Genomic DNA, 22,643 nt, shown 5'->3' with positions numbered 1-22,643 from the left:
TATTTATTCCATATGTTGCTTTCCAGGCTATTCAGGTTGCTTAGTTTCACTGGTTCTGTAAGTCGAGGGGCCTGCTTTAGTTGTGGTTGTCTAATACAGTATCAGAGGTGAGATGGCAGCTCAGAGAACTTTCAGCTGAGCTTTGCAAGCTTGAAGATTTTCCACCCATCCTTTCCTTAATCTCAAAACATGTAAACATGAGAGTAAAGGAACCTTGCTTAGCAGTCAGTTCTGATTTCAAGAACAAATTTCTTTCAAAACCAGCATTACTTCTGCATTTACACAGGGCACAGGTTGTATCTCCTCTTGCACTATTATCAGAGCCAGTGGTGATCAGAACAGTCCAAGTGAAGACCTGACAAAGAGCATTTGGAGAGAGCTGTATCAGCAGTTCTCTTCCTGGCAGACAGTTATCCTTGTATGTAGGTTTGTTTTGGGGTGTTCTGAGTGGGAGACAGTGGAGGGAGAGCTGCTTGGAAGCAGGGACCGGATGTAGGGACACAGATGAGAGGAACTGCTTGAACTGGCGCTGATGCCTCAAACATTTTCTGTGTAATTACTGCTTGCAAGGAGTCTTGCTTGTAAATCTGTCAGCACCTAGATAATGTTTTTGTGGTTTTTATAGTACCCAATTTTGAACTTTCCTTGTTTTCTGTCTCTTTTGATACATGTAATTCCCCATCACTCTGATGTGAGAGATCCAACTACAGAGTTCCCATTCCTCCCATTAAACTGTATCATTTGCTTCCCCTTTCTTTAGAAAATTTTTAGTTCTTTGTTAAAGACAATCTAGATGGAGCTGTGTAGTCTCTACTTGTCTGCGGTTTATATTAATAGCAGAATGCTAATGGAAGTGATTGAAATATTTGCTCACAATTACACAGCATTGCTCCTGTTGGGCCGCTATGAAATCATCCTGGAGCCTTTTCTTCTCCAGGCTGAACAAGCCCAACTCTCTCAGCCTGGCTTTACAGGAGAGGTTTTCCAGCCCTCTGATCACCTTCATGGCCTCCTCTGGACCTGTTCCACCAGCTCCATGTCCTTCTTACGCTGGGGACTCCAGAACTGGACACAATACTCCAGGTGGGGTCTCATGAGAGAGAAGTAGAGGAGCAGAATTACCTCCCTTGAGCTGCTGGCCACACTCCTTTTGATGCAGCACAGGACACGGTTGGCCTTCTGGGCTGTGAGCGCGCATTGTCGGCTCATGTTGAGCTTCTTGTCCACCAGCCCCCACAAGTCCTTCTTTGCAGGGCCACTCTCTATCACATCGTCTCCCAGCCTGTACTGATGATGTATTGACCTGACCCAGGTTTGACAAATAAGACTACGTGGATGTGCTAGTGGTAGTTTTCAGCTGTATCTAGGGTAGTAAGTTCTCCCATCGTAGTGCTGGAGATTCAAGGATGTATCAAAATGCACTATAAGCATAGCACATCTGTAAATTAAGGGCAGCAAAACCAGAGCACTTTTAGGTGATCCAAGTTTGAGAAATGTCTGATACAAGTCTTCTTTCCATTCTTTTTGTTTTTTCTAATCATACTTCACTTGTCCCTAGTACTTTCTGGAAAGTTAGAAAGTGATAGTATTTCTAATGTAATGTGCCAGTGAAGGCAAGATTATTTTTCAAGAATTCTTTATATGAGATTCAAATAAGGACAAGTCCCATCAAAGCTCTTGCTCAGTCCACAGCACAAAAAGGTGTTTTTTCTTTCATGGATATTGTAGCCCATATGGTCCCTGTCCTCTAGGTTTAGAAGTTTTCTGTTTCTTTATTTTTACAGTGCATTGTTGACTGAATTTAAATTGATGTTTCTTGTTGTTAACTTTCAAATAAATCCAAAAGCAAAAAACCCTCTTAAGTTAGATCAGATGGCTCTAATGCCAGTGATGCAGTTGAGTTTTTAAGTGAAGCCATGGTACCTTTTATAATAATAAAGCATCATCTTGATTTCATTTTGAAGAACATAGGAAACAGGAGATGCCGGTTCTCAATGGAGGTAACTTACTTTCTTGGCTGCTTTGCTTCTATAGGAATAGTATGAGTTATGTTGGATATATACATATGTATTTTTAAGAAGTTTTTATTTCTCTAACAAAACATGTTGTTTCTTTGTAGGGCGCCAATGCCTCTGCTTTGGAGAAAGAGATTGGTCCTGAACAGTTCCCAGTGAATGAGCATTATTTTGGCTTGGTCAATGTAAGTGAACTTTCTACAGTTGAAATGCTGGTTTTTAATTTGTATCCTAATTTTAACAGGATTCTGTTAGAACTTTATCTCTGAGCACTTCTAACTTGAAACCAGGGGTTGGACCCGATGATGTCTCGAGGTCCCTTCCAACCGCTATGAGTCTGTGATTCTGTGAAGTGGGACTCTGCATAGACACCACAGCTGCAATATGTAACATACATCCTGCAGTAGGCAGCATATTAAACATATTAAACACAGAAAAACAAGTATATTTATAATAAAGCTTTTGAGAGAGATCTTTCTACACAGGTATGTTTCTAATTATAGGGCTTGAATGTTTAGCTGGGAAGGGCATTAGTAAAGTGTGTACATTGTTTGTGTGCTTTTCTTGAGAAGGGAGATTTGATTTTACATGCTTCTGCAGTGTTTGGGAGCCTTGAGGTTTTAAAATGAAAATGCATTACTTTTCTAAATCATATTACATGTGGGACTAGTGGGAGGTCTTCTAGGTGAGGCCAGAGACAGGAGATGAATGCCATGCACTTGGTTGGTGGCTTCTTTTTGCATGTAGTAATAATTCTTTTTTTCATTTTTTGACAGCTTGTGTAATGCTGAGTCCTTCTAAAGAGGTGTCATTTTTGGGTCTGTCAGTTTGTATAGATCTGATGTGACTAGGATCTGCTAGGCAGCAAGAATTGTCTGCTTACGCTGACTGTGGGGAGAGCAGAGCATGGATGTTGATCTTGCCAGTGCTTCTGGAGGAGAAGGGCAGCTGTTGGGCTTGTGACATCTCTTACCAATGAATATAGGTAGTTAATAGACACATGTGAAAGTGCAATTTTGGCAGAACTCACTAGCAACATAAGTCTGCTTCTGTTGCTGCTCATCTGGGTACATTTGGTGGTGAATGGAGTTAAATTCAGCTGGCGACCAGTCACCACTGGTGCTCCCCAGGGGTCAGTACAGCAGCCCATCCTCTTTAATACCCTTATTGGATGGGGGAATTGAGTGCACCCTCAGGAAGTTTACAGACACACCTAGTTGGAGGGAAGTGTGAATCTGCCAGAGGGTAGGAAGGCCCTCCAGAGGGACCTGGACAGGTTAGATCGATGGTTGGAAGTTCAGCATGGCAAAGTGCCAAGTCCTGCACTTTGGTCATAACAACCCCAGGTAACACTACAGGCTTGGGGCAGGGTGGCTGGAAAGCTGCACAGAGGAAAAGGACCTGGGAGTGTTGGTTGACACTCGCCTGAACATGAGCCATCAGTGTGTCTGGGTGACCCAGAAGGCCAATGGCATCATGGCTTGTGTCAGGAGTAGTGTGACCAGCAGGACCAGGGAGGTGATCATCCCCCTGTGCTCAGCTCTGGTGAGGCCACACCTTGAATACTGGGTTCAGGTTTGGGCCCTTTACACCAAGAAAGACATCGAGGCCCTGGAGCATGTCCAGAGAAAGACAACTAGACTGGGAAGGGGCTGGAGCCCTGATGGGTGTGATGAGGGGCAGCTGAGGGAACTGGGACTGTTAAGCCTGGAGAAGAGGAGGCTCAGGGGAGACCTTATTGCTTTCTACCTGAAAGGAGGGGGGGTCAGCCTCTTCTTGCAGATAAGTAGCAACAGGACAAGAGGCAATGGCTGCAAGTTGTGCCAGGGGAGGTTCAGGTTAGAAATTAGGAGAAATTTCTTCTCAGAGTAATTTGGCATTGGAATGGGTTGCCCTGGGAGGTGATGGAGTCACTGTCCCTCAGGGTGTTCAGGGAGAGGCTGGATGAGATACTTAAGGACGTGGGTTAGTGAGTAATAGAGGTGGTGGGGGGACAGTTGGACCGGATGATCTTGGAGGTCTTTTCCAACCCTAATGATTCTTTGGATCTATAATTTACTTGAAGACAAATAAGGTTAACATAGCTACTAAAGCCTTACTTGTTGCAGCTCATTACAGACTCATGTAGTTGACTTCTGTGTGGGTTTCTAGCACTTTGTCTTCTCAGACACCAAGCTATCTAAAGACATTGAGTTATACTCCTGAAGTATGGTGTTAATGGCCATTCCAAAGCTGCTGAGGTTTGTGCCATAATGAGAAGAATGGAAGGCATCTCCAATTGAAACATAAATAGCAGAGCTATGAATAGTGTGAAGAGGAAAAATAGCATTCTAAAAATAACTGGTATGTTTATAACTACATCCATTCTGTTTTGAAGGACAAAGTATGACTAATACTGTTGTGTTTTATTCCTTGTGACCAGTTTCTCCAGGAGGATGGCTTTCATGCTGTTCTGCAGAGCTTTTTCCTTTGTCATTTATGTGTTTTTCATGATTTGAAGTTAATTGGAGTGCTTTAATGAGAGCAGTTCCGTGGCTTCAGCAGCTGTGCTAGTGAGCGTGTGGTTGCACTGCAGATGAACCAGGTGCTGAAACTATGGATGGTGGAGGCTTTCCTTTTTCCTTTTCAGATAGTTCTTTTCTCTTTGGATCAGTGAGCTGAACCAGCTTCCCCGCAGTCAAACTACTGTTAAAACCACTGTGCAGTATGTGGGAGAAGGGTCTGACCGCTCTTCTGACTGCCTTGTAGAACAGATTACGTGTACTGTTGAAATGAAGAGCAAGAGGGATGGGACAGTGTTTTCATTCCAGAATTTCATCGCAGCTTTCATTTTAAGAAGCATCTATCTTAAAATAGCCTTCAAACTTTATTTTTACTTTGAGTGTAAATTTTACAAGTTCTTATGAAGTTAGGTAATGATGACCCTAAATGCAGTCAGTTTTAAGCAAAACCGCTTATGTTTGGCATCTATTTAAAATATTTATACCAGAGAAACTGGGACAAAAACATTTTTCAACCTGCATGTTTGTACCTGTTCTTGGTTCATGTGTGAGATCACGTTAGACTTTGTACACTGGTTGGGAGTTTGATCTGTGGGCGCAGCTCTGGGTTGATGAGCAAGACTTATCGGCCCATTGAGAGCCAAGAAGGACCTGGGGGTGTTGGGTGACCGTAGATGAGGTACTTAGGGATATGGTTTAGCTTAAAACAGGAATGGTTGGACTTGATGATCTTAAACTCTTTTCCAACCTTGTGGTTCTGTGAGAGCTGCCTTTCCAGCCTGGTTTTCAGGGTTCCTTCAAATGGAGAGCCTTTTTTTTTTTTCTTTTTTCTTCTTTCTTTAATTTTGTGTTTCAGGCAGAATTTGTAGCAAAGTTAAGGTCATAACTGAAAGATCTGACTACTTCGTACTTATAAACTCAAACTGCTTGCAGTTTCACAGTTTGACATGCTGTTTGTGGAGTACTGTCTCTGATACTGAGAGGTGTAGGTCAAAAATTGAGATACTCTGAAGTTTCCCAAGGTCCTGAATTGCCTAAAGTTGGAATTATTTTGTTCCAACATGAAAAAAGTCAGAATTGCTAACATAAAATGAATCATATGGTCTCTTTGTGAAGTGCTTGGCATGCAGTAAAATACCTAAATGCTAATATGCAAGATACTGATTTCAGGAACGAGCTCTTCCACGTTACTTTGTGTGAAGGTGATAGCAAACAGAGTTGAATTCACGTTTAGGAGGACATTTTAAAACAGAAAGCATGCTGTCAAGTGAGTTATTCACCGTATCGCTTTCCTTTGTCTACCACACAGCATCTTGCATCTTACTCTTGGGATTTTTTAATGTTATTTGGATGGAATTTTAATACTTTAACTCATTTAACTGTTCCATTTAGTTTGCTTCTAATAATTTCTCTGTGTGTGGCATCAGAGCAGGACATGTATAACCAGTTGATGCTTCTTCACTTCTCCAAAAATACAGTCCTGAAATCTCATTAACTACTTGCTTTGTTAATTTCTTTTTTACTTGAGATGCACCATGACCTTCCTTCAGATTCCTCATCTGAAATCAGTAATATTTAATCAGAATTTTGGTAGGTCTTCTGCCTGTTTTGTCCTGTATGCAAATTTAGTTACTGTGATGCTTATTTGTATTCCCAGGTCACTAACAAGTGTATGAGTTAGGTTCTATCTGAATTCCTGTATTTGTTCAGCTAGCACAGTTGTTTCCCACATGTCAGTCAGGTTTAACTGTTGTTCTGTGCTGTTTGCATGTAGTATAAATGAATGCTAATGTGACTACAAGGCTGTAACCTGTTTAGCCGTATGAATTAAACTGTTACTTTTCTGTTTCAGTCAGCAAACTCATTATTAACTTGAAATCATCCCACTATAGTAATCGCATCAAATTTTGGTCAGGAGGAGTGGCTGTATTCTCTGAATACCACTTAACAAAACATTCTGTGTTCCATAGTCAGATTTGTATGCTCATTTTGTTTCTTTAAAATATTTTGCTCTTGATGCCCTTGAGTTGCAGAATCTCATTACCAGAATATCTGGGGACTGGCAAAAATTGATTTCATTTATTTGAAGGAACAGCATTGTACGATACAGTTGCACAATGAAGTGCAAAGTAAGAAGAAGCCATGGTGTATTTCTTGCAGATGATATCTAATATCTCAGTGGTCTGAGGGGTTCTCCTTGTTAAGCAATGCGGAGCACTGCTTTTGGATGCTGTTGCTGTTCTCCTTGCTCTAGAACAATGCTGCCTTCAGATATGGTGGATTTAAAGCAGCTGCCCTTTCAATTTGCCTGTCATCTACTTCTCAGAATACTTCATTATAAACAGGAGATTCTCAGTGTGTACCTTGTTAACTCTCTTAAACAAACTTTGTGTACCTGACACAGGCAAATCTAACAGATGAGTTCATGCGTTTCAGCTCATGTAACCATGATGTTGATGGGTGTCATCTCTTCCTCTTTCTGCCTCCTTGTCCCTCTGTTGTGCTGCATCGTCGGCACCCCTCCATATGGGTATCAGTCAGCTCTCCCCTGGGAATAGTTCTTCATTTTGTGATGAGTCGGCGATTGGAATGTCTGTGTGTCAGTGATTCCCTGCTTTGTGTGTGCAGCAGCACTGTGACTGTTGTCTTCTCTTCCTAATCTTCCTTTTACCAGCTGTGATGAGACAAGGACGAGTCTTTTACACCACGCCTACTAGTATTTCCCCAATAAATGACAGACGACTTTTCCATTTTCAGTATGTGACATTCTTAATAAACAACATCATTCTGTTATTACTTTTTAACAGGCCTAATATGAAAACGTTTGTTTTCCTTTTGTTCTGTTTTAACCAGTTCGGCAATACCTGCTACTGCAACTCAGTCTTACAGGCACTTTATTTTTGTCGTCCATTTCGGGAAAAAGTTTTGGCATACAAAGTGCAGCCTCGAAAGAAGGAAAGCCTCCTGACATGCCTCTCTGATCTCTTCAACAGTATTGCTACGCAAAAGAAGAAGGTGGGAGTCATCCCACCCAAGAAATTTATTTCCCGATTGAGGAAAGAGAATGGTAAATGAATAAATGAAATTTGTATGCAGATTTAATTAAGCATTGGGGATCTAAGCCTGTGAAATATCAATGCAACTTTCTTGTTAAGGGAATCCAAATTGTTAGGTTGTAACGGGTTTCTTGCAGATTTTTGATCTCCTATTTGCAGTGTGCATTTCACCACCTCTGTAGCATAGTAAGAGAGATTATATCAGAACTGTGGGTTATCTAAATATCTTTGTTTTGGTGTTTACTTAGACCAAGTACAGAACATATACATGAATCTCAGTGCTCCAGTTATTCCACCTTGGCATCGTGTTCTGTAGAGGTCTGCTGGATACTTTGGATTACAGCTAGAAATTGTCATGAGCTGAACAGTTCTCATGAAGTTGGTCAGAGTTGAACTCTGAGGAAACTTAACCACTCTTAGCTTGCTTTCATACATTTGTGGTTTGATAAATTAATTGTGATGAGAACTAGTGGTAATTTACCAGGGGTGCATAGCGAGGAAAAGTTCCATATGTTGATTTATCATCATTGCTTTAATTCTAAAAGTTAACATACTTACAGTAGAGGATTTTTGCCCCTTAATGCTCGTTTTAATGAGCTAATGGCCCAAGGCAACATGTCTGAATTTCTGCATTTCTCTCCCTCCCCAAAGACAAAAGCCAAACAGCCCCATAACAAAAAACCCAAGCAAAACCAATCCTGGTTTTCTTCAGTTCCAAGAAGTGACCAGACTGAGTTTCATCGGTGTTATTTTTCAGGTGGTTGTTTATTGCCACCTGAGGAATAGATGAGGGTGACTTGGCATCCGTTGTGAGAACAATAAAGTATAATTCTTCAAAGACTCTTGAGTGGCTGAACCCACCACTGTGTAACAGGGTAGAGAAGGGCAGAGGGCACGCACTGATTGCTATAAGCGTAGTAACTCGGTATTACGAAGTATCTGTATCTCATCATTCTTCTTGATCTCTTCTTTTCCAGAATTATTTGATAATTATATGCAGCAGGATGCACATGAATTCCTAAACTACCTACTTAACACTATTGCTGACTTACTACAAGAAGAGAAAAAGCAGGAGAAGCAGAATGGCAAACTCCAGAATGGCAGCACCGAGAGCGAAGAAGGAGACAAGACTGATCTGACGTGGGTCCATGAAATCTTCCAAGGAACACTAACCAATGAAACCAGATGTCTTAACTGTGAGGCTGTACGTTTAAAACAAAACCAAACCTCTTAGATTTTTCACAGGTTCTGGATCATTTTCCCTAATACTAAGCACACTTTTTCATTTATTAGGATAGATGAAATTGCACTCTCTCTATTAAAATATGGAGCATAGCCTATTTTATGACTGTATCACCTCTATGTTCAAACCAATACTCATTAAGGTATGTTTCTCAGAAAAAGCGTAGTGTTTTTTCTGTTCTTCCTCCCTGTTTCCATCAAGGCAGTCTGCACCTGGCTGATACAAGCTGCCTTTTTGTCTTCATGTTATTTCCTGTGTCAGTGATTGATAGTTCATGTTGTGTTTCTACATGAGAGTTGCTCGCTATTCATTTAACTCTGGGATTGAACTGGAAGTCTGTGCTTCTTGGGGCTGGTCCATAAAGCAACAGAAATGCCACAAAGTCTAGAAGTAGAAGCACTCCACCTTCAGACCAGGAATGTGTAGTTGCGTATGTGCTAAGCCTGATTTAATATTTCCTGAAAGAAAAAAAGAAAGAAAAGGAATGGGGAAGGAAGGAAAGACAAGAGTGATTGCAACTGAAATTACTGTTCTTGGCATTTAAAAGCTGAAATTATGGCGATGTGGTGAATAGAAGCTCTAAAACTGACACTAATAAGATTCTCTCTCAAGAATTTTGAAATTAAATGTGACTGTTCCACAAATGGAGAGATGGTTTTCCTAACTGCTAACCCATTTCATTGAAAACCCATCTGCCTGTTTCTGCGTTTCCTCTAAGCATTTGTTGTTGAACTCTGAAATGCAGCAGAAAGCTGTATCAGACTACAAAGCAGAGTGGGATATGGTTAAAGCTTCTGAGAGCTCTGCACAGTTAAAAACGTGGCTTTGCCAGTGAAGTAAGCAGATGTCGTGAAGTCTCAAGGGGGGAGCAGTGCTTTGCAAGAAAACTTTCTGGGTTTGTTTCTTTGTGGGGTTTTTCCTGGGTTTGGGGTTTGGTTTTGGGGTTTTGGATTGTATCAGCAGAGATTATTTCTTCAGTCTTAGTTTACCTCATGCAATGTCCTCCATGTGGGTATGTATGTATTTTTTATCATCAAGCAATCTGCTTGCAACGAAGACATTGAACCCTCCCAGAAACAGCTAAAAGAAATCAGCCAGTTCTAAACTGTTAGGAAATATTTCTTCTTATTTTTTTCAAGGTTAGTAGCAAAGATGAGGACTTTCTGGATCTATCGGTTGATGTGGAACAAAATACATCAATTACACACTGTCTAAGGTAAATGAAAATATTTGGGAATGGAAAAAATACCCGCCCTTGCTCAGAAGGGAGGAGCTTACTTGCTCAATTGTGCAAAAGTTTTGTGCTTTCACTTAGGTTAAATGTGTTCTGTTCATTTTATCCTTATCGTGGCCTTTTGAAGCCGCTGGTTTCTCAGCGGCTTTTCGTAGTTAATGAGCGTGAGTATTTCCTACATACCACTAAGACTGAGTTCTTCTATGGGGGTTTTAACATCACATAGTCAGGTTTTATCAAAGCTAAAAGTGATATGTTTGGTTTCATAATAAATTCTAGTTTATTTTAATATTTTCATTGCATTTCAGTTGTCCTATGTTTGTGGTCAGGTTGGTTGGTGGGTTTTTTTTTTGCTCCACGTATTTGACTGCTAGATCCAAGGGTTATCAGCTGCTAGGATACTGCAAGTTGGATATAGCATCTGGCTTTTTAATAGCTGATAATGAATGGATAATTGCTGGGAATTGAAAGATAATCCAGACTTTGGCGTGTCAGTGGGTAATGATCTTAGTGTCTGCCACCAGAGAAAACATGGAGTGGCTACCTCTGAAACCAAAATATAATCACCTTATTGCTGTCATCTGTTGCTTTTGACTCCTGCCCAGAAAACAAACAGTTAATACCTGAGGGTGTAACTTCCAGATTTTTCCAGCTGAACATTTATACTACATCCCAACACTGGGACAAATACATCTAAAATGTATTTGGGACGTATGAGCGCTACAAATAAGAGGAATTTAATCTTCTGCAATTACTTGGCTTTTTTCAGCATTAATGGCAGTAACTTCTGACTGGATGGTCTGACTAAATATCTTTGCTTATCTGACTTTCTGATTTTCACAGGGGATTTAGTAATACTGAAACTCTATGCAGTGAATATAAATACTATTGTGAGCAGTGCCGCAGTAAACAAGAAGCGCAGAAGAGGTAAGGTTCAAAATACTCAGGCTAATATAAATATTCTCTTAAAATAGGCAGCAGTTGGAAAAATACACCTTGTGAATTCAGTAAAAAGAAAACCTAAGACTGTTTAGGTCTCTTGTTTGGTGGGGAAGGGAGTAAGGAAAAGTGGAGAGACCAAGTAACTTTGTAGTAACCTTATCAGAGAGAAATTGAGAGATTCATTTTATATTTCTTCCCAGGAAAGCGTGTATCTCATGCTTCCAGACATTTGCATTTCCCCCAGTTAGTATTAATTATCTTAAAGCCATTGAAAACCACCCCATCTGCTTCCAGTATGAATGCTGTATGCCAAATATCTTATTTCTCACCTCATACTTGGTCACAGCAAGACATATTTATCCCATCTCTTTCTTCCCATTGATGTGATGAAAAATTGAGGTTTTCAGCATAGGCAGTTGTCCTGCATTCAGAGGTCAGTTGTGTAGTTAATCTTTCAGAATAGATGCTGCCTGCTCTCACCAGAGCATACGTGAGCAAGGCAGCCTGTCGAAAATCATTGGTTTAGATGCCTTTTGGGAAGCTTCTTCCTATTAAAACTGTTCTTGAACAAAGCTTTGTTTTAGGTGATCTGCTAATACCTTGTTCTTTGTTTAACATATTTTTGTGGCTCAGAATGAGAGTGAAAAAGCTGCCCATGATTCTAGCTCTGCACTTAAAAAGGTTCAAATACATGGACCAGCTGCATCGATACACCAAACTCTCCTACCGTGTAGTCTTTCCCTTGGAGCTCCGGCTCTTTAATACTTCAGGAGATGCTACAAATCCTGACAGAATGTATGACCTTGTGGCTGTAGTTGTTCACTGTGGCAGGTATGTTGGATTTGTGCTTTGTGGACCTTAAAATGCCTTTTCTTGACATTTGAAAGGAGTCTGTCCATCCATGTGCTGTTTTATACCAGTCCAGTGGCTGGCAGTATGGAAGCATGCTGAGCAGTGTCAGAGTGAGTTGCCTGAAATCCAGATTTGCTTTGGTTTGGTTTTTAAGGAAGGGCTTCAGTCAGGGTTGGGGGCGGTTTCCCTACTTTTTTACTGCTTTAAATTTTGCTCTCTGAGGACACAGGTGTGCTCTTCCCAGCTTGCAGTTCGGACAAGTTGTTTCTTTGAGCTGTAGCAAAGTAAGAGCAATCTTTACAAAAGCAAAACCCATATAAACCCCAAAACAACCCCAGCCTTATTTTCTAGGAAAGCTAAATGAATTAAAAAAAAAAAAAAAACAAACCCAAATTTTGGAAAGAATAAAGTTACAGTTCTTATGTCGCTACTTGTGAAACCATTGAAGTTTGTTTTTTTTCTTTAGAAGCTGGTGCCACCATGTGGAATAAAGTGTGTACTGTTGATTTTTTTAAAAATCTCCTTATTCTCTTTATTAATTTGTCTTTATTAATTTGTTGTAAGCAAAAAGGTGAAAAATTTTTAACACTTCTGGGGAAAAAAAAAGCAGTCATGGAAGGTAAAAAATATTTAAAATTGCCTTCTGGAGGTATGATTTTTTAAATAATTATTGCAACACAATGGTTTTGAAGTGTCTTTGTGAGGAGAAAGACAATCCAATCAACACACTGATATGGCATTGATTTAGCATAAGCAAACTACATACAACTCCTGGTGATTTTTGCTGTGATACAGTTGTGCTATTTTTTATTTAGATCATTCTGAGATCTCCTCTTGTGTGTTTTCTTCTGTAGCTTCTTAATTTGCTATACATTTAACTACACTTACATGTTTTAATGATGGTGAGCAGTAATTTACATGTATTAACTGGGTTTGCTTTTTCCTCTCAAACCTGCTCTCTTAAATGGGCCTTTTATGCGTCCTGTGACTCCTGGTTTCAATTCTTACTAGGAACTTAGAAAAGACTTATTTATAAAATATAATTTATCTTATTTGAGTTCTGAGAACTAGTTTAAAATATTTTGCCCTTATAGTTTCGCTTTTCATTTAGTTGCTCTAAACAAAGAAATTGGATCCTGTGACAGGGTGTGTGTTTATATTTATCAGTCATTCTGGAAGAACTACAGAAGTACTTTCTTTTGCCTAAAGCTGCTAGGAATATAAGTGTGTTAAAGCCTTATGTAAATGCTAAGTAAAAAGCAGGGAAGAGGATTCTTTTTTTTTTCCCCACTGTGTCATCTCAGAGGGTGAAGTTAGTAGCTCGTAGCTTTCCAGCCATATAATTGATTATCTGAAACTGCTTCCTTTTCAGGGCAGCCTACCTGCCTTTATTCTGCAGATCCATCTCCCCTTGAGTTAGGTCATTTTGTTGTCCCTTCCCTTCAGGGTCAATGTTAAGGTGATAGAATCCCCCTGGGATATTGCCACTGGAAACAGTAGCAGAAAGCCTGTGTGCAGTCAGCCATAGGTTAAACCACATTAAGAATTAAAAACCTGCTCCTATGCAAATTAAATACTTCAGCCAGACAGTTATTAACATTTTTGAACAGTGATCAGGATGCTGGTCATATGAAGACAGGCTGTGAGAGTTTGGCTTGTTCAGCCTGGAGAAGAGAAGGCTCCAGGGAGGCCTAATGGTGGCCTACCAATCCTTAAAGGGGTCCTACAGGTTACCAGGGAGTGCAGGGACAGGATATGGGGTGATGGCTTCAAGCTGAACAAGGGCAGGGTGAGGTTGGACATTAGAAAGAAATTCTTTACTCTGAGGGGATGAGGCCCTGGCACAGGGGAGCCTCTGGATCCCTGGAGGTGTTCAAGGCCGGGTTGGATGGGGCTTTGGGCAGGCTCGGCTAGTGGAGGCTGTCCCTATCCATGGCGGGGGGTTGGAACTAGATGGGCTTTGAGGTCCCTCCCAATCCAAAGCAGTCTGTGATTCTGTAATGCTCAGCAGTGGTGAATATGACAAAACAGTGATTGAAAGAATTGGCTTTTAATTTTGTTTTTTGAAATAGATGTATGACTATCTGAAATATTTATGGACTTGTGTATTTTGGATATATTATATTTGGCAAGTAGCAAAGACAGAAATTTTAATTTAAGCAATTTGGCAAAGCCTAAGGACCTAAACAATGTTATGAGTAGTGCTAGACAGCATTAAGAGCTGGGAAATCTAATTCTGCCAGTAACAGCTAGAATCACAAAGAATGGTGGTCCTGCCTTTGTAGGCACAAGAGTAATAAGTTTTCAATCCCCTTTTCTTTTCTCCTCTTTTTCCTGGCAGTGGTCCAAATCGTGGACATTATATCACCATTGTGAAGAGCCATGGCTTTTGGTTGCTGTTTGATGATGACATTGTAGAGGTAGGTATGCTTATACACGGGGAAAACAAGTGTAGACAGCATTGCTTTCCAGCTCTGGTTTTGGGTCTGGGATTACCTTTTGCACCTGTGAAAGCATTTCAGCAAAACATGCACAGAATTATTCAAAATCCAGCATTTTTGTGCTTCTTGGTTACAGCAGCAGTGAGAAGGGCAAACCAGCACAACGGCTGTGCTGGCACCTCAGGCACAGGGTGCAGTGTGTCTGCTGGGGCTGGAATACCGCCAGTATCTTACTGGAGATCAGGCATGCTGTTATTTCAGCCCACCTTTTGGGGCTCCAGTGTGTTGTGAACTTGCTTTGTGCTAGTTGCGCTTCACTACTGCATTTAAGAACTTCTAAGTTTGGGGTTTCTGTAGGGAGCTTTGCCCAACAAATTGAAGTGTAGAAAAATGTAGAAGAGACTTTGGGAGACCTGAGGGTATACAAAGATACCTGGACTACATGCAGTAATGTTTAAACAGTCTGGGCCAGCAAATTTTCCCTTAAATTTTCTACTAATATATGTCTAAAGACTAATATCCAAAATATTTTTGTATATCTGTATTTCCCATAGTTACCAAGCAAATATCAAATAGTAGAACTGCTTTTTGTAATGAGAAAAATGTCTTGTTTGCCTTAGATCTCATACTCAAGGTTAGCCTGGTGCTAAGTGTCTAAATGGGTGCAGCAAAATCCTTGCTTATGTTGATTTAAAGATAATGTAGTACATTCTCCAGGGGTTGGGTTTTTTATAAATCTTTGCTTCGCCCTGAGCCTCAGGGATGACTTCCTGGTGATTTGGAGAGCTGTACAACTCTGAGCAGCTTCCCTTCTCCTATTATTATATTTTGAGGGTGATTTTCTTCTGTTTCTGTCATGGCCAAAGTATGTAATTGTGTCAGCGAGTTTTGGAACTAGTGTTCAATGTTTTTAAGTGCAAGAATTCACTGTCCTCTCCATCTGGGAGAGATACTTTACCGTTTAAAAAGTAGACATAAAATAACCACCTTGCTGGTGTGCATTTGTTTTGTCACTCACCTATGTGTCCTGTCTTAGCTAACAGGGCAAAACAGAATTTCTTTTTATCTGCAAACACTATGTGCCAGAGCATAGCTTTTAAATACATCCTGTCTGTTGCTGGACAGTAAATTCAAGGAGATGCCTCAAGCCAGAATATAGCTTTTCTCTTCTGGAGAGGTGGTTGGTTGGTTTGGGGTTTTTTTGTGTTTGGTTGGGGTTTTATTTTCTCCTTTAAGTTGCTTTTCTGTCTTTAATCACTGCTTTCTTTTTTGTACTTTCTTCTTCTTTAAGAGTTTAGCTAAAATGCTATAGAAAATAAAGCTCTCAGATCTGAAATTTCTACTTTTGGTGTCTTCCCTGGTTCTTTGAGTTTTCACTCTCTCGATGAGGATTAGGAACGTAGCCCTGTCCTGCAGCACTACCTCTGCCCCAGCTGCAGATCTGGAAGTTTAAGATTCATTTCCCTGCTAGAAGACTCTCCCTGGCTGCTGTTTGCACGTGTTACCTGTTTCTGTGACAGAAATAAGGCTTTGCTTATTTCTACCGGTGGAGGTCATGAAAAATTGTACATGGGAGTTTTGCACATGACTCCTTTGTAGTCACTGACCCTTTCTGATGAACAGCGGCTCCCCTACCTCCTTTGAAGAGTGTAGCACAAGGATTCCAGCTGGATCTCTTCACTGAGCGTCCATTGTAGCTGCTCCTGCCTTCTAAGCATGTTATGAATACAAAGCTTACCTCTTACCATCCTGTCTAGGAAGTGCCACCCTGTCTCTTTCCTCAACCTTCTAAAACTCGCCTGAATTTCTGGTATTTCAGTGATTGAGGAGAACAGCATAGTGGAGACTGCTCCTCTTCTGCCCATTCTACGGGCTGTTGGAAGAAGTGGTTACAGTTTTACTCATCTGTTCTCTCTCCCTGCTCAGTCATCAGCTCCTGAGAGTTCATTCCTTGCTAGGGCTGGAGTAGCCTACTTACCACAGGCTGGTCACTGAAAAAATGAAGTAAAGCTGCAACTGCTTTTGTTGGTTCCATCTGCTGCCTAAAGCAATTTCATTAGCTACTTTGAACTTGACCAAGTACGGTTTTCAAACCGCTTGTGATTGGCTGTGAGGTGACATCCCAGGAAACAGTTTGCTACGTATGACATCACAGAGGTTGTCCTTATAAATGGAGTGGCAAAAAAAACCTAAACAACCCAAGACCCTCAAACGTGAATTCTGTATATGTGTCTGGATTCAGGGCTTTCTGCTCTTCGGAGAGTATATGAACATGAAAGCAGCTTTTATAAAGAAACTATTTAGACTAAATATTCTAGGTGAGAACTGAATACAACAAGACAGGTGTTAGGTCAACAGGCTCCAGAAGATGAGTCCAAACCCCTTGTACCTGGCTGCATATACTGCAGCTGAAAGAGAGCACAGAGGAGAAGCTTTTTTCCCTTAAATACAGTTGAAACGCTTTGCTGTGGCTTTGGCGAGTGCTATGAATTCCCAGCTCTGAACTGTCAATGGGAGGGAGTTTATCCTTATTACCCACTTGCTAAATGTCAGCAGTGGTGAAGTCATATTTATTTATCTATTTGGATGTGGTTAGAAGGCCAACTTTCAATTAAATAGAAGATAGATGGTAATCAAACATACTACAGCATATGTAAAAAACAACTGTAATCAAATCCAGGAGGCAAATCAGTCCAGAATGGGATACCGCACCAAGCAGGAGCGGTTGAGAAACCTGAGTAAATGATCTCTGGCTAGTTTGATGGGTTGTCATTAGAGCAGCTAAGTGTTACATCACGATGACATGGTTTATCTGAAATGGAGAGGGAGAACAGTCCATTCAAGGAGTTCTCCAAATTGAGGAAAGGGGGACAATGATTGTATGTCTTCACTTAAATGTCTGTTTGGAGATTTGCAGCTTTCAGTTAAATGCTCTGAATGGTATGGGAGAAAAGGACTTGGTTTGGGGACCTGAAGTAGTTGTCTGGAAGCAAGCAAAAGATATTTAAGCTCAGTTAATGGGAAGAATCATCTTAATGCCAGGTGAAGCTTCAGAATCCTAACAGTAGTTGTGAAACCATTGGCTCGTCATTACTCTGAAACTGCAACTGGGTGAAACTTTGCAGTCCATAAGATACATGGTCAAATAAAGATGGGAGAACAGAGTCAATGTAATCCTTTTTAAGTTCCACTGTGTTTTCTGTGGATGGTGAAATTAAAAAAGGAAGTCGGTTTTGCCATGATAGAACTAAAAATATCTGTAGGATGAAATAATCTATATCAAACGTTTGAGTTGCATTCAGAGTGAGTGGTGAAAATAGACTTGATTGCAAGGCAAGTGAGATGGCACTGAAAATAAAACATGTTTGAGTTGTCTGCTAAATATATTGCAAGGACTGAAGAATGTTCTTTTTGCTATTTTTCTCTTAAAATGTGTATCTAACAGCTTGTAGTAGATGTTATGTTAATAAATGGTGTGAAAATGCAAACGCTCTTGGAATGGTATTCCAGCTTCTCTGAAGTCCCTGAATGGAGAAGAGAGAGAGACAAAGCATCTAGGGGGTGACGATGGTCCCCCTAATTTTTGTTTTCTTTTAACAAAACTATTGAAGGGAGAATTTCTGCAGCTCTGTCATGCAAGTTGATGCATCTTCTGAAAACTTAGTGACTGCATCTGGTTTTCTTGTGCTTGAGGGAGGCTGGGAAGAGGACAGGCTCAACGTGCAGCGCCACGCAGGGCGGGAAGCCAGTGCCTTTGTGTTCGCTGGGATGCCGGACCCAGTGCAGCCAGCAGCAATTTAGCACACGGCCAGACTGCTGCTGCAGCTGAGGAAGCTCCTTGATGGAGTCGTAGCACAGTCCCTTACTTATAAATCATTGGCACAAGTTGGTCTCCCCTGTTTCCTCCCAGCATCAAAGCAGGTGTTTGACCCAGAGCCTCTCGTGTTCTAAGGATTTTTTTTGCTTCCTCGACTTTATTCCTTGGGGAATAAAGGGTAGTGTCCCTTTGGTCCTCTGCAACAAACTCAGGCTACTTCAGCCTCTCATTTACATGGATCAAGTCCTAAAGGTATTTTGAAATAATAAAACACAGTGGAGTGCTGAGCAGCACGGGTCTTTGGGAGTAGTTTATGTCATTGTTTTGGTCTCTACGCTTGCTCTCCGCTGACTGCAGAATCCCATGCAGTACCATGAAGCCGATGGTTCTTCGGAGTGGGATCAAGACTGTAGAACTTGCATCTTTAGAAGCCCTTTAAAATGCCCTGTGGGTGTTTTGGAGTCAGAGTATAAAATGAAAATTGCTGTTGGGAGTATAGTATGAAAACCTGCTTTTCTGCAGAGAGTTCACAGCCCGTTTAATGCCATTCATGTGGCAAGTAATTGATTTCTCATAAAACACACAACCTGTGATAATGTTTCAGTGAGCGTTGTAGCAGCAACTCCTAAGGAAGGAAAGTTCTCGGAAGACCAGAAGATCATAAACCAGATGAGATCCACAGATTTCTTGGTATAATTACCAGCAGTACTTGCAGGGCTTCTCTGCATTAAGAGAAGTTATTCTAGCTGAATGTTAAATCTGCTCAGAGCAGTACTTATTTACTCCCAGCTCTACAGAAATCCTCTTTGATAAGCAGTGACTGTGTTTCTTCGTTTCTGCATTGGTCTGACCAAGAAAGCAGGTATAAAAATACCTTGTACTCATTTAAGGATATGTTTTCCTGCATCCCTTTTGTTACAGCCCAACTTAAGGCCGCAACACTTCTGAGGGATTTGTTATCTCGCCTTGAGTTCCTTTTTTCAATAGTGAATAAGGAATTAAGTGGAAAAAATATTTGTTGCATTTGGTTGGATTCAGTGATACTGAAATACAGTTGTATTAATGCTGTGTGGCTTTCCAGCGTCATCCCCCAGAACTGAACGTAATGCTTTGTCTGGGAAAGGGGTTCTTAGGGTGGTGTTTTGACCGAGGCTAATTATGACTCTCCTTAATTTTCAGAAAATTGATGCCCAGGCTATTGAAGAATTCTATGGGTTAACATCAGACATTTCCAAAAACTCAGAATCCGGATATATCCTCTTCTACCAGTCAAGAGACTAAGGCAAGAGATATGTGTGTACAAGTAAAAGAAAAAAGGGATCAAGATATGTCCAAGTGGAACATTTTTGTGACAGCAGAAGCAGTTCCTCGTCGTTGCTGTAGGACCAGGACAGATCTGGCAGGACGAGTAAAGGTTTCTCCCTGCCATTCCATGGAGGATTAGTGCAGACTGCCGTGACAAGAAGAGCTTTTGTTCCAGTTTTCTTTCTGGGCTTTTTTTTTTTTTTTTTACGTGCTATCTTCCAAAATCTGTGTTACCTCTACTTGAAACCCAGCTGCTTATTTGCTCATGGACTGAAGAAGAGATTTAAAAAGTAGCATTGTAGAATTTTTACCGTTTAATGTTGACCTGAGGCTATACCTTGGTTTCTACCATCGTCGTTTTTCTGTATTTTAGCAGAATGATTTAAATATTCAGTGTCAGCTGAAGGCATATTTTAGGATATGAACAGCAGCTGGTTGCTGGATATTTTTGGTGACTCAGACTTGAGAAGCAGTACAAAGCTAAGACATATTGGAAATGTCAAGTCTGTAATTTTTATATAAAAAAACCCCCACAAACCACAGACAAAACCCCTCTCTGCAGCATTGTACATTTCCCCATTGTGCATTATCTTGGGTCTTGATAACACTAACAACGCTACTTCTTTTTATGTTTTTATTTTTACTGTTCTGCTTCTTCCTCTGCAGGTATAGCACTCAGGCCGCGTTCAGCCTCGGTTGTGGTGCGTTTTTCTTTCAAAGCAGTAGTTTTTTGGCTCAAAAGCCGTGTCGCTGCAGGTTTAAGAGGAGCAGAAAGGCAGTTACCCTTTCGGGGATTACGTCTGGCAACCAGTTGCTGTGCAAAGTTTGAAGTTACGGCCTTTCTTGGAGCTATCACATAAACCAGAAGTGCCCTCATTCTGACACAGGACCTTACCCAACGTTGCGTCCAGCCCTCGTGAACTGATGCCGCTCGCGTTCTGAATCTACGCTGATACACAGATACAGCACTAATTGTGGAGGGTTAACCAAGGGAAGCGTTACTTATGTAACTAATCTGGTTGTTCTTAGTCTTCAAGGTAACAAAGGTGTGAGAAGGGAGGCATCCACCACGGCCATTACCTTGCTGTGTGTTCCTCACTATCTCTTGGTAACGCTTGCGTTGATCTGGGAACCGTAACACCCCTCTAAAAATGCTTCTGATTGTTTTACCTCTACAGGCCTTGCTTAACAGGGGAAATTGTTAGTCTTTTGAAGACTGAAATTAAGTAATTATCCATTACATGTGTATATATTATAATCTCAAGGATGACTAGAAAGAAAAGACTAAGAAGTTTGTAAAGAATCTCAGAAAATCTTCTGTAATTTTTTTGAAAAGTCCTGTTGCGGTGCCAAAGCTCATCACAGCTGGCTGTAAACTACCAGTGGAAATGAATATTTTCCTTTCTTCATCTTGTTAGGTAACACAAGAGCTGTCCTCTGTGTGGCTGTTCCCAGCACAGCCATTCGTGCTGTATCCCGGTGATTGTTGTTCTCGAGGACGTTTAACTTATGCAATTCTGGGGCTTGTACAGGATAGAAAATACTTTACCAAAACACTGTCCTCAGGAAAACAGCATTTCACCAAGAGTTCCTTGCGGTGGCTGTATCTACCTGTTTCTTCTTACCATGACCAGAAACGTAATGTTAGCAATTCATTCAATTTGCAGTTCAAAATGCAAATTAACCATTACCATTGTAGTCCGCCTGGGTGCAGGTTCCATCCTCCTGGCAGGCAAAATACGGACATTGGGGGTTGTTTTTAATTATTTTTCATCACATGGAGCGCTGTCATTCCAAGAGCCACGTTGGATCAGAGCAAACATTCTTGTCACCTTGTTCCTGTTCTGTGAAAACCATTCCTGGTGAAGAGTCTTCTCCCCTTGAGACACAAGCTGTGAGTCCTCTCCTGGTAGCGCTACCAGAAGCCTGTCATCACTAAGTCTTGCAAAAAAAAGAGAGCACTGAGTTAAAAAGAATCTAAACAGTAAATACAAGAGTTAATGTAGTACACTAGATATGTATTTTGTATATCTGGCGATACATTTTTACAAGTAAAATACCTGACGGAGAGATAATATTGAAAGATATATGCTATAGATTAAAAACTGTTAAAAGTGCACTTTTGCTACAGATTTATAAGGAGACTAAATGGAATTAAATTGGAAGAGAATGGTGTGATGTTACTTCTGTATAATAAATGACCCCACCTGTCTCCAATAAAGGTCGTGTATGATCAAATGCGTGTGGCCCACCTGCTTTTCCTTGAACAGCTCTCTGAGGCAGAATGAAAAGCCATTGGTTAGTGGCTCACCTACCTTAGCTTCTCTCTACATGGCTGAGGGCTTCTGACAACTGTATTTGTATCCTATAGCTAACACAGAAGTGGTTTAAACCAGAAGAAAATTACTCATGCAGTGCCACAGGTTGTAACTGATGTGCTGGTAAGCCAAGGAGAGGTCACGCAGGGCCTCTTTCCCTGCCACCCATCCCACCACTGGTATTCCTAAAGTCTCCATACCTCAGCTGTTGCATTTCCCATGCAATTTCTTCCTCTCTCTTTGACCCTTTACTGTCGGACTAGGTAAGGCTTTACCACAAATGTTGTCTGATTGACCTAGAGCAGAGACAGATCTGGGAAAAGTTCTTCCCTGAAAGGGTTGGCAGGGCCTGGAACAGGCTGCCCAGGGAGGGACTGAATTGCCACCCCTGGGTGTGTTTAACAGGCCGGGTAGATGAGGTGCTCAGGGATATGGGTCAGCATAGGACAGGAATGGTTGGAGTTGATCTTAAAGGTCTTTTCCAAACGTATGATTCTGTGACATTTAAGAGCAAAACCAGTACTGTGTGCTCTGAGCTTTTCGGGTTCCTTGCAGGATGGGTCTTCATTTCTGTGTTTTTCCCTTTCAGAAGGCGGAATTTTGATCGAAGCCTGCTCCCAGGAGTAGGAATTCATGGGACAAGGTCAGAACACAATGGAAGCGAATAAGATTGGGAAATGACAGCTGCCCTGTGAGAATGTGTTTTAAATCCCAGTACTGCCTGGTCCTTGTCCTGCTGGGTCACACGTTAGCAACAAGAGATTGGAGCTGATTTGAACTCTGGTGAGTGTGAGTTTGACTTTCAGTCACTTTAGAAAGAGTATTGCACAGAAGTAATGCTGATGAGGGCAAACAGCCAAAATCAGACCAGCTGAAAGCAACATGACTTTTAGGGTCAAGTACACCAGTAAGGCAAGGC

The 22,643-nt window shown here is 41.1% G+C and overlaps 1 protein-coding gene across 2 annotated transcripts in view; it reads left to right on the top strand.

Moving 5' to 3' along the window:
- The window catches only part of LOC311195605 (ubiquitin carboxyl-terminal hydrolase 12-like), a gene marked incomplete at its 5' end in the record, with an annotated part of 30,471 nt that extends 11,055 nt beyond the window's left edge, over positions 1-19,416 (top strand). Inside the window, 8 exons of one of the 2 annotated variants that reach the window (XM_084269013.1) lie at positions 2,120-2,200; positions 7,370-7,583; positions 8,550-8,776; positions 9,955-10,031; positions 10,893-10,976; positions 11,625-11,822; positions 14,185-14,263; positions 19,281-19,416. In XM_084269013.1, coding sequence (XP_084125139.1) covers positions 2,120-2,200; positions 7,370-7,583; positions 8,550-8,776; positions 9,955-10,031; positions 10,893-10,976; positions 11,625-11,822; positions 14,185-14,263; positions 19,281-19,382 — 1,062 coding nt within the window. In that variant the 3' untranslated portion in view covers positions 19,383-19,416. The remainder of the gene's footprint in view (positions 1-2,119; positions 2,201-7,369; positions 7,584-8,549; positions 8,777-9,954; positions 10,032-10,892; positions 10,977-11,624; positions 11,823-14,184; positions 14,264-19,280) is intronic. The other variant, XM_084269012.1, reaches the window with a different exon arrangement.
- Positions 19,417-22,643: the final 3,227 nt, after the last annotated feature.

The sequence above is a fragment of the Gallinula chloropus genome (assembly GCF_964237585.1).
Source record: "Gallinula chloropus genome assembly, chromosome: 11".
Classification (NCBI taxonomy): domain Eukaryota; kingdom Metazoa; phylum Chordata; class Aves; order Gruiformes; family Rallidae; genus Gallinula; species Gallinula chloropus.
This window is presented reverse-complemented; position numbering and strand designations above follow the sequence as displayed.